Source organism: Neoarius graeffei, chromosome 26, assembly GCF_027579695.1.
Source record: "Neoarius graeffei isolate fNeoGra1 chromosome 26, fNeoGra1.pri, whole genome shotgun sequence".
NCBI classification, from domain to species: domain Eukaryota; kingdom Metazoa; phylum Chordata; class Actinopteri; order Siluriformes; family Ariidae; genus Neoarius; species Neoarius graeffei.
In genome coordinates, this window is record NC_083594.1 from 46,506,675 (window position 1) to 46,519,020 (window position 12,346).

General features: G+C 42.8%; 1 protein-coding gene across 2 annotated transcripts in view; it reads left to right on the forward strand.

Annotated features, from left to right (window-relative positions):
- cdh4 (cadherin 4, type 1, R-cadherin (retinal)) overlaps positions 1–12,071 on the forward strand; it is a 574,783-nt gene extending 562,712 nt beyond the window's left edge. Inside the window, exons 12-17 of one of the 2 annotated variants that reach the window (XM_060910366.1) lie at positions 6,798–6,940; positions 8,022–8,297; positions 8,461–8,694; positions 8,801–8,940; positions 9,029–9,193; positions 10,594–12,071. In XM_060910366.1, coding sequence (XP_060766349.1) covers positions 6,798–6,940; positions 8,022–8,297; positions 8,461–8,694; positions 8,801–8,940; positions 9,029–9,193; positions 10,594–10,797 — 1,162 coding nt within the window. In that variant the 3' untranslated portion in view covers positions 10,798–12,071. The remainder of the gene's footprint in view (positions 1–6,797; positions 6,941–8,021; positions 8,298–8,460; positions 8,695–8,800; positions 8,941–9,028; positions 9,194–10,593) is intronic. The other variant, XM_060910367.1, reaches the window with a different exon arrangement.
- The last annotated feature ends 275 nt before the right edge of the window (positions 12,072–12,346 follow it).

The following is a 12,346-nucleotide window of genomic DNA, read 5'->3' on the forward strand; positions in this document are numbered from 1 at the left end:
GTTGGTGACAAACAAAAAAAAGTTATGGTGAAGTTTTCTGAGAGAAAGACTGTTTATAATTGCGATACTGTGATGGAAACATTAAATCTAAGCTATGATATGTAATAAATACAGTATAAAATTGTAGGGGCGGTAACTCCACTTCAGATCAGTTCCCCTCATACCACCCCCATCGTTGATTTATTTTCCTATTACAGTACGCCCCCAAGCATTTTATTCTTTACACATGTAAAGAACAAAACAATTTCGATGGTCCTTTATGGAAAACTACACAGTTTTAGTACTTTTAAGAAATGTGACAGCAGGCACAATGAGTTTAGGGAATTAAATTTTATTTATTTAACCTTTATTTCACCAGGAAGGTCCCCTTGAGACACAGTGTCTCTTCTGCCAGGGAGTCCTGTTTGCCAAATGAAGACACAACAAGACAATTAACGTGCACAACTTTGACCTTGAACGCGTCACTGTTTGGCAACATAGATCAGAATATTAATCCAAAATTAAATATTCCAATCTCCTTGTACCCGTAATAGGTTACTTTAAAAGTGCATGTCTCTGTGCATCATTCTTCTAGCTGTCTCTTCATATTATGGGAATATGAGGACATAAAATTGGTTAAGTATATTAATTAACCTTTAAAACAGGAGCTACAGTATGCAAGTCTAGCCACTGTGGCACCCGGAGTAGTCTGCCAGAGGAATACATATGCTAGACGACCTTTACTTTAATCCCTAGGAAGGTGTTCCAGCTTATTAGTTTTCACGATCTTATTCGGTGAAACCACTCGCAAGTTTAGGATTCCGTTGGACGTTTGCTCAAATAAAGACCCTTTAGCGCATTTACATTTTCAATATTGTATACTTTTACCGTGTGCCAACTCCATTTTATGAGTATAAACAGTAACCTTTTCACTGGATTTTGTTCGCAAACAATTTGTTGCGGACCATGAAGGACGTTTCTGTCCTGTTGTCTAAAATGTGTGCGAAAAATTAACAATCAGTGAATTATCTACAGTCCTTATTCTGCTCAGCATGCTCCAGGCTGAAAGACATGAGCCTCGAGCCCTCTTAAAGCACAGGTCATTATTGCCATAGCTTAAGCGTTAGGGGTTTGTGTGATTTATGTGCAAATGGTATTTTACAATTATGCAAACTGGCAATGAATACAGACATGTCACAGATCTGTGAATTTGGTACAGTTTGTGCTTCAAACGCTTGAGCGTAACATCTATGACTTTCCCTCTAGTTATTCTCCGCTGTGTTTTCGGAGTCTCAAACGATGCATCATGTGCTGACTACAGTCCATCTGACAGCATTTTGTCTCTCGTATGAACAAACAGCTCCACTTCCCAGCCATTTCTCCCACTATTCTTTCATTGGCTTCAGGCTTTTCTTCCATTTTAACTCCTTGGGGTTTCCGATTCTTACCATCAAAGACTGGTATGTTTCAGAGTACTGCTGTCTTTGTGTGTGATTCCAAGATAAACTGAAACGAACAGTTCGATTCAATTCATTTTTATTTGTCAATAACGTATAGCTTTATAGAAATCAGATGTAATTTTAGATCCTTAACGAGCAACTCTGGGCTGACATGAGGAAGAAACCAGACTATCAAAAGGAAACCCATCCTCTTCCAGGTGACGCTTAACCCCGTCTCAATGAAGGCTGATGTAAATCTATGGGTGTGGAAATGGCTATATAAATCATGACAGGTCTTAGCAGGTAGGTGGGCTGACTAAAAATTAGATCTGTGAGACTTTTTTGTCCCAGTTAAGCCAAAATAATGAGCGATAGTGGAGTGGCATATTATACTTTTAGGGTGTAATCAGAGTTTAATCACCACGCCACCACTGTATCCACACTAGGACAATTTTATTAGCTTCCAGAAGGTCTTGGTCAGAGCAGCTTGGGCCCAATGGGCATCCTCTGAGTAAGTGATCCATGGTTTGGACGGGTTCACCACAGGCTTGCGGCGAGTGACCCAGTCTTTCCTGCAGAGGGAAGTTCCATTGGGAAGATCCTCACCGGGTTTGGGGACAGCCCCGTTATGGTGGGATCGGTCGTTCGCCATTTGTTCCCGGACTCTGATGACCTCATTTTCTCGAAACCAGTTACTGTTGCAAAACTCTTTTGGTCTTGCTGTCACGCCTGAAATGCTTGCTAGCTTACAGCGAACGATAGCGCGATATGCTTTGTGCAGTTCTGGGTCAATCTTCTTTGCACAGTGTGAACTAGCCCACACCTGCGTCTTTCCAGGATTAGCATTAAGGAGCCACTCTTTGTAATATGCTGAAATTAAGTGCCATGATCAGAGTTGAGATCTCAGACATAACTACAGATGTATGCGCTACTTGGACAGTTGTGAGGTCAAGCCCATGAGACCAAAAACAGAGGCATGTCTTACTTGCGTGTGCTCCTTACCTTGAACTGAAATCCAGTACCACTTTCTGACCATTTATGAAAACATATTAATAGGAATCTTTTGTATGTAAAAGTGATGATACATGGGGAAGTTTTTTGGGCAGCGTCGCCAGGCAATCAGATAAGAGCAAAGACACCCCAAAGATGGACACTGAAACATTTGCAGCTTGTCACTTTTGTCTTGGCTTCAGCCTTTATTTCGCTCGAGTAACCATCACTTCTAGAACAAAACTGAATAGATACTCTGTCAAAATAACCACGTTAAAAATGCTACTAGCCTCAATCGCATCTGCTATAACTGACACAAAAATGGCATGGACCAGGAGATGCTGCTGAGGAGGAAAACGGAGCTCGTACCGTTTCGCTCCCGGGTTCCACAAGTAGTCATGCGAATTAGATCAGATGATAAGTTAGACAATCTCTATTATAACTCTCATGAGCTGCCCATCACTTTTAACTTGACACAAGAGAGCTAACTGTGTTAGCAAAAACCACCGCTTGTTAGCCATTCAGTCGCTGTGGAGCGGTGGTTCGCTAGCTGAAAAATCACCACTTGTGGGCTTACACACAACTTACTGGCATAAGTTCTCTCTGTCTGCCACCATATTTTTGTTGTTAATTTCAGATGCTCTCAGGTGGTCATGTGATTTGCTGCTAGCAGTCTGATTAGATGATCTTAAAAAGTTGCCCCATGTATAATCACCTTAAGATTAAAATGTATGTTAAGGCTGATTCACAATTGCGGTCACTTGTGCACATTCTTGGAAATTAACACCGTGTGGTGCAGTACCAACATTTATCGCATTCGAATACAAACATGAAGTGTTCCTATAACTGTTAGTAATGGAATTTTAAAAATCTCTCGACTGATAAGGCTGTGTTGAGTATTCTAGATTAATAAAAATCAGAATTTGTGAGTGTGTTTAACACTGCTGCGTAAGAAAATCACTGAGCGTTACGGTTTTGGCTCAGATATGCCCTCTAGTGGAAGCCACTTTTAAAGTACGCAAGCTCATGTAGCGTCTGCACAAACATGTGGTCATCGTGAAGTACATTTGCAAAATGGTCAAGCTTTACTGACCACCACATGTGGAAGACACTGTACAAGTGAGAGTGTATAACAGAGCCTGGCTTCCACAGCACAAAAAGAGTGGAGAAGAACAAAAAGCCGTTCCAAATTTTAATTTATTAACCAACAGCCCAGAATCCTCTCCCTTATGTTCTCAGAGATTGACTGCTCTCACTCCAGCCAAGTGCTGGGACATCACAGTGACTGCTTAATGAGCCACTGCCAAGACTGGGCCAGCTTTCAATCAACAGCCTCACACTAAGAGGCATGGCATGTCTGTCTTAACCCTCTACTGCATGAATTATGACCTATACAGTAAAAAAAAGTATACTTAATATGGCTTAGATAAGGGAAAATTAAAGGGGGTAGTTGGTAAATTGTTGCCACACAGTTCCATATTATCTGGATCATATTTCAGTTTGTTTACAAAAGACTCGTTACGTTTTACTGATGATTATATCTGTAGTAAGTAAATTTTTTTTTCTTGAGGACTTTTATCTAGATACTCAACAGTACTCAGAGATGTCCACAAGCGCCAGCTACTCGATCCCAGAAAAAATAAAAACTTGCCTTTCAGTGTTCAAGAGCCAGGCACGCAGATCTGTGGAGGGAAATTTCATACGTAATTTATTAGCTGAGAATGCACCAGGAGGCCCATGGCGGCTTCAACTTTTCTGGAGAAGTCCGAGTACTACTTTTGAGCAAGCGTCTGCTGAAAATCTGAAGTGCTACCCGCATTTCCTTGTCATGTAACCTACAATTGTTTCACAGCAAATGAAAACGGAGGTTTCTTTGGTACTTAGAAAAATGAGATTGGTGCCATACAGTACTGCTTGAAAGTTTGTGAACCCAGTTAAACGAGACAAAAAAAAAGTGATCATTTATTTATTGAGGAAAATGATCCAATATTACATATCCGTGAGGGGCAAAAGTATGTAAACCTCTAGGATTAGCAGTTAATTTAAAGAACAGGGATCTATCATGGCACGAACAAGGGAGATTTATGAGGACCTCAAAAAAAAAAAAAGCGTTGTTGATGCTCATCAGGCTGGAAAAGGTTATAAGACCATCGTTACCCTCCCCAGGAGTGGTCGACCAACAAAGATCACTCCAAGAGCAAGGCGTGTAATAGTCAGCGAGGTCACAAAGGACCCCAGGGGAACTTCTAAGGAACTGAAGGCCTCTCTCACATTGGCTAATGGTCATGAGTCCACCATCAGGAGAACACTGAACAACAATGGTGTGCATGGCAGGGTTGCAAGGAGAAAGCCACTGCTCTCCAAAAAGAACATTGCTGCTCGTCTGCAGTTTACTGAAGGCTATTGGAAAAATGCTTTGTGGACGGATGAGACCAAAATACAACGTTTTGTTTTAAATGAGAAGCATTATGTTTGGAGAAAGGAATTCACTGCATTCCAGCACAAGAACCTTATCCCATCTGTGAAACATGGTGGTGGTAGTATCATGGTTTGGGCCCGTTTTGCTGCATCTGGGCCAGGACGGCTTGCCAGCATTGATGGAACAATAAATTCTCAATTATACCAGCGAATTCTAAAGGAAAATGTCAGGACATCTGTCCATGAACTGAATGTCAAGAGAAGGTGGGTCATGCAGCAAGACAACGACCCTAAGCACACAAGTTGTTCTACCAAAGAATGGTTAAAGAAGAATAATGTTTTGGAACGGCCAAGTCAAAGTCCTGACCTTAATCCAATCAAAATGTTGTGGAAGGACCTGAAGCGAGCAGTTCATGTGAGGAAACCCACCAACATCCCAGCGTTGAAGCTGTCCTGTACGGAGGAACGGGCTAAAATTCCTCCAAGCCGGTGTGCAGCACTGATCAACAGTTACCGCAAACGTTTAGCTGTAGTTATCGCTGCACAAGGGGGTCACACCAGATACTGAAAGCAAAGGTTCACATACTTTTGCCACTCACAGATATGTAATATTGGATCATTTTCCTCAATAAATAAATGACCAAGTGTAATATTTTTGTCTCACTGGGTTCTCTTTATCTACTTTTAGGACTTGTGTGAAAATCTGATGTTGTTTTAGGTCATATTTATGCAGAAATATAGAACATTCTAAAGGGTTCACAAACTTTCCAGCACATGTGTAGGAGTCATGAACCAACCACACCATCTTGTTTTTTTTAAGATGCTGATAATAATAGCTTCTTTTAACGAGCACGTTTGTGATCTGTTAGATCTCTTAGGACACCATCCCATGGCAATATCCTTCTAGGCATGCATGTGGACACGGAACTTAAGACAAGTGAAACATTCTACCTCGAGTTAGGTGTTCTGATTTGTAACGTTATTTCACATTAGAAGCAACAGATAGACCCAAGAATGTGATATGATAGTGAAGCTGTTTTCTTTGCAATACATTCTACCAATCTTCTGTACCTTAAAACCAGAGTCGTGACTACATTTCTCTCGTTTTTCATTCCCAGCAGAATCCCGTTAGGATAGTCTGTCCCACCTTTCATTCCAGCGGTGATCCCTGTGCCCTTAATCGACTTCCTCTTGGTCATGAGCTGAGATGCTCCCAAGTACTCGGCCCTGTTCTTGTCGCTTTATCAGTTGTGTCCTTCACCATATTGATCCTAGTCAACCGTGGATGTGACTGGATTTTCTCCAAAGCAAAAATGTAGAACTTCTGAAAAGGAAATTGTGAAGTAAAGATCTAATGTGAGCTTGTGTTACTGTATGGGTTTCCTCCCACGTCCCCAAATCATGCTGATAGATGGATTTGGCATGAATGAAACACCATTTTTACTGAAATCTGATAAATTTACTCTCCATTGGGTTACAACAGGTATTTAATTCTCTTACGATATTTAGCCAATGTCTTTCCCATACATTTGTTTGCCACTGGAATCCTTTTTTTTGGCAGAAGGAATCGCAATAAATTAAGAGGAGCTCTAAAATATGTTTTAGTGAGCTAATTATTTGGCTATTCGTCAGATGTTTAAGCACCAGCCATTGCAAATTGTGAACAGCTGTCTGACCTTGGGTGCTATACCACTAGCGAGCTGTGACTGTCTCGGAGAAGTCCCAGCACATAATTTATTCAGCAGTCTGTAAAATAATAATGTGTCAGCACTGATATTCGATTGAGGGTGAATAATTCTGCATTGCTGCTGTTCTACTGGCCCCGAGTATCTGCTGAGAGACTTTTGATATAACACACTTTATGAGGAATAGATATATGACAGAAGTACTTTTTTTTTTTAGAATCACCATATTACAGACGACTAAAGAGGAGACTCTCAAATAAGCGAATGCCATATTTTTGATTTATAGGTACTCTAAGCAGTCCGATCCTGGAAACTGGCTCCGAATCAACAAGACAAATGGGCAGATCACGACGACAGCCATATTGGACCGGGAATCACCTTACGTGAAAAATAACGTGTATGAAGCGAGTTTTCTGGCTGCAGATAACGGTAAGCTATTGTATGCACATTTGTGGATAGATGCGAGTGTCATTATTGTCTTGATGGGACAATTTTCAACAGCTGAAAACAATTTGTCTTCTCTCTTTGTGAGGCTTCGGCAAGTTTTCTACAGTCAGTCGACTGAAAGCCCCTTAACAATCGCAAACACATGTTTTCTGGCGAGATTGGATTATTATTTGCTCCACTCTGCTACCGTGAAGAAACTCGAGCGTAGACAAAACGCAATCACAGCGGACCCACAAGTTCATTTCGTCTGCAGCCACCAGCCAGGACTGCCATATCTTTTTATTGGTCCCCTTTCTCCAAGCTGCAGGGAAAAAAAAAAAAAGTAAAGTTAAAGAACAGAGTGCTGACCAGGGAAACAATCTTTACCCGACTAGCTGGGAGTGCTTCAAATGAAACTGCACCAAACAGGCTCTTTTGTCCCTCCCACAAGTCCTTACAGCTGTTCTGAATAGAAAGCTTTGTTAACCAGTCTGTTGGATCACAACCTACCACTCGGTGAGACTTGAAACATTTTCCCCATCAGTTCGACCAAAGGCAGGCAGCATTTGACTGATATCTGCACAAGCCCATTTCTCTGAATCGATCTGTATCTCATTTTCCCTCATGTTGTAGATTTGCGAGTGTGCACCAGGCTTTCTATAAAGCCTCGTGTGTGTTTGTCCTCGTCAGATTCAGCCAGCGGGAACAGATGCATTTGTTTTCTTTAGGAAAGTAATTTTGCAGAGACAGCCTCTGACAGAGCACATCTCCATTAAAGAAGTGTGACATATTTGTCACCATAGGGAGGTTAAGAGCGATCCAGGGTGTAGTCTAGCCTCACGCCCTGCAACGTTCCCAGGTTTACACCTCTCCGTCCGAAATACTGAGGGAGAACACTGTACTCGTAGAATCCAATCGCATTCTTATATAAGCAAGAGTGGGGTCGATCTTTTTATTTCACAGGTTCTGACTGGTAAGTTGTGTATTCAAGGGACCATGAGTGACACCAGAGATATGCAAGCTAGCCATGGCCTCTGTCTTTTTTGAATCTGGCTATCACCGTTTCTGTCTGTCTCCCTCACAGGGTCTCCTCCTGCAACAGGAACAGGCACTTTGCAGATCTATCTGATAGATGTAAATGATAACGTACCAGTGCTGGTGCCTAGAGAGGCCCAGCTGTGCGAGAGGTCACGACCTGGCTCCAGGATCAACATCACGGCCTCAGACGCCGACGCCGAGCCCAACGCCGGGCCGTACGTCTTCGAGCTGCCCTCGTTCCCTCCGTCTGTTCGGCGCAACTGGACCGTCTCGCGTCTGAATGGTGTGACACTTTTAAGAAGTAGAACATCCAGTACAAATAGTAAGCAATGTCCCAAGATAAAATGCATTGTCACTGGGGTGGTACAGCAACGCATCCCTGTATAAACACACCAGATACAGTTGATTAACCTGAAGCATTCTATGAGAAATCCTTCATTATTAAATCGTCAATCCAGCCACCCGGTAATGTGTCTGGTCTCCAGGTGAATACGCACAGCTCAGGCTGAGGATCCCATACCTGGAGGCAGGTGTGTACCGTGTGCCTGTCCTGGTCTCGGACTCGGGCAACCCTCCCCTAACAAACCGCTCCATCATCAGAGTGAAGGTGTGTCCTTGTGATGAGCATGGCGATTGTACTTCACTTGGAGCCGTGGCATCTGCAAGCCTGGGCACGGGAGCCATCGTTGCCATCCTCATCTGTATCATAATCCTTCTCAGTGAGTGGAGGGCTGGATTAATAGTTGCATTGAAGCAGGCATGGCATCAAACAAACATCAAAACTGTGGTATTCCTTGTTGTTAATGTGCATGTGTGTATCTGCAGGCATGGTTCTGTTTTTTGTGGTGTGGATGAAGCGCAGAGAGAAGGAGCGACAGACCAAACCTCTTCTCATTGACCCAGAGGATGACGTTAGGGACAACATATTGAAATATGATGAGGAGGGAGGGGGAGAGGAGGATCAGGTTAGGCTTACACACGATCATAATGTATACCTGAGAAACACGTATGCCGATTCTACCGCTGCTTAAAGAACCTTTAACCATGTTGTAGGACTATGACCTGAGTCAGCTGCAGCAACCCGAGACTCTCGAGCACATCATGAGCAAGCCAGGGGGCGTGAGGAGAGTAGACGAGAGGCCAATCATCCCAGAGTCCCAGTACCCAATACGACCCAGCATACCTCACCCTGAAGACATCGGCGAGTTCATCACTGATGTGGGTTGAGATCCTGGAGGCCATATTAATAAAAATGGAAGGACAGGTGGAGCGTGTGTTAGTGCAACATTCAAGATCGACACATATCTTTGAAGGTTCTGAGGTCATCATAAACCATAGGTGCTAAAAGTGGCATGGATGTGTATTCAGTTTTGGGGGAAGTGTGCCAAGAACTCGCTTCAGAAGTGCGAGTATCCTGACTGGGCTTCCATCAAGACCAGAAAAAGAAACAACCGCTTGGCTCAACACAGGAGAGCCAATTCCTCAGGCCAGGACTGCAATGTCTGCATTCTAGCCAGAGAAGACAAAGAAACCATCTTCATCAACCTGGAACGACCATCGCTGAACAAAAGAAGTGGTCTGAGACACCACTTATCAGCCACCTGCAATGCAGTCCTTGGCACACTTCCCACAAAACTGAATACCGTATTTTCTGGACTATAAGCCACTACTTTTTTCCTTGGTTTTGAACCATGCGGCTATTCTGTGGATTTTTCTTCCACCGCTAGGGGCGCTCTAACCAGAAGTAGAATCAAAAATAAGATAGACGAAAAATCAATGCAAAGAAGAATTAGCAGATAGAACACGCACGACAAATTACTAACTGGTAATTATTTTCAAATCCAGCCAAGATGATTAAAGTGACTTGTGGTTTCGAACACAGGAGAAATGAAGGTAAATAAATACCGGTTATTTTCTCTTGGTTCTGTTCTGTTTTAATCAGCAAAGTTGCTGCCGTGTTAAAAGGCACTGTTCGGAAAGAATCTGTTCAGGTACATACATTTACAGTACAAAATCGTTCTGTACATGCAGTAAATATCTAATTTTTCAACATAGATATCTGCGGCTTATAGCCTGGTGCGGCTTGTAATCTATTTTTTTTTTAAAAATAGAGCGGATGCGGCTTATATACAGGTGCGCTCTATAGTCCAGAAAATACGGTACACACCGAGCCTTTGGTCCAATAGAGGATAAATACCTGGAACTCCCCACTAGTTAGACAGAACGTATGGAGAAAAAGGAGGGGTATCCTGTTGTTGGCCTCTGGCCTTCAGATGGAGAAAGTCTTGTACAGACCTCAACTTTAGCAGGCAAAGCAATAGATAATTTCTCAAGTGATGTCTGGTTAGAGATGTGTTTGTGTCTAATCTTGAAGTAAATATTTCGGTAAGAGAATTTGGCAGCTCAGACTATTCAAACAGCAGCCGGAGGATCTCATCATGTTTAGAAAACAAATCACAGTGAAGTGGATTAGACGATAATACACCAAGCATGGTATGAATAGCAATTTCCTCTTCTAGTGCCAAGCCATGTTGTAGAAATATCAAATATGTGCTTTCAAGTAATGTCTCTTGGGGGGTAGAATTAGTCATGCCAATATTTCTTTTTTCCCCCTGCAGGGTCTGCGAGCAGCGGATAATGACCCAACAGCTCCACCGTACGACTCTCTGCTCGTGTTCGATTACGAGGGCAGCGGTTCGACAGCCGGCTCCGTCAGCTCGCTCGACTCGTCCAGTTCGGAAGAGCAAGACTACGACTATCTCAACGACTGGGGGCCGCGCTTTAAAAAACTGGCCGACCTCTATGGCGGCGGGGATGACTGAGGGTGGAGCTCCAGGGATGAGAGAGGGGCCCACATGAGGGAGTCAGCATCGTTCCACCGAAGAGCCATAGGAGCATTCCTGCACAAGACACTCTAATGAGGAGAGATTTTTTTTTTAAAAAGGGACCATTGCTGCTTTCTGCGAGTGTGTTTCTCTCTGTCGTCTCCCCCCCCCCCCGTGCTGGCAAGTTTATCCTTGTGAATTTTGCTTTTGGCTGTCTGGAGAGCTGCAGCAGCCCTGGTAGGAGAGACCAAGTCCTTCATGAGCTCTGAAACAAAAAAAATCCATGCGTCACTTCAGCTCTGAAGAGGACAGGACAAATTTATCCGCTCTCTCGACTTGAATTTTATTTGATAAGCACTGTCGTTGCTCAAGTGCCTTTTCGTGGTGTTTTTTGTACCAGAGACTCCTCAGGGTCAGCTGCTGTTTTAAGCTCATTTTCATGGCAGCGGTACACGCCCTCGTTCCCTTGGTCCCTCCGCTCCACGTCTACTCACTCATTCTCTATTAACGGTGCAGGAAAAAAAAACTTGACCATGGAGATGAAAGACAATTTCTTCTGTTAGCAGATGTGTTTAAAAAAAAAAAAAAAGAGACACTACAACAAGGGGCACATCTAATTTTCCAGGAACTGAGATGTAGGATTCGGGTGACCCAGTTTAGAAATTTGGTCTTGTAATTATGACCACGATTTACCAAGGTGGTGATCAAGTGACAACTTTTGTGATTTTTTTTTCCCCCAAAAGAACAAAAAAAGCCTTTTTGCTCAGACACTTGCCTGCCTTGTTTTTGCGTTGCATTGTAACTCGTCCGAGCAGGCCACCAGTCAGACTGCATCGCAGGAGGAGCGATTTATCCATCTCGAACATTCCCCTTGTCAAGGTTGATTGGACTTGTACATGCATGATTTCTCTCAAGAGCGGCGTCTTTAATCAGCCGCACTCGTACCTTGTGGTCAGAATGTGAAAAGTAGTTGGCAAAGAACATGTATAACCTGTATAGTTAAAAAAAAAAAAAAAATGCTGTAAATACATATTTTTGGATGTATTACCTGAACATTTGCTGCTCTCCAAGGTCCTTACAGGGCTAAATGAGAATTTTTCTGCCCCAGTGGTTTTGAGTACATCATTGTGTGAGAGAGTGAACACCTTTTGCTTTTAGCACGTTCTCTTTTGCAAATGTTTTTCATACAGTACATTCTTTTAGTTCTTTCTATGAGAGCAAATCACACCTGCTTCTAATGTTGTGTGTTTCTGAGCTACTTGCTCATTCACCGAAACCATTATTGGATTTGCGCTTTAGAAAATAAATGTCTTTTATTTAAAAAAAAAAAGTGTGGCATAGTGCTGTACTCTACATTTCTTCTGAGCACCATATTAAAAGTTACCTGGGTGGTGTTCACACCTCAGGAGGTCACCAAATATATTTCATGTGGTTTTGAATAGCATCCAGACCACTGTCTTCAAACGCAAGCATTTTCCTTTAAAAGTGGGGACAGAAAATCAACCACTGAAACATGGTGTGTTGCATTAGAAGTACAGTAGCAGAA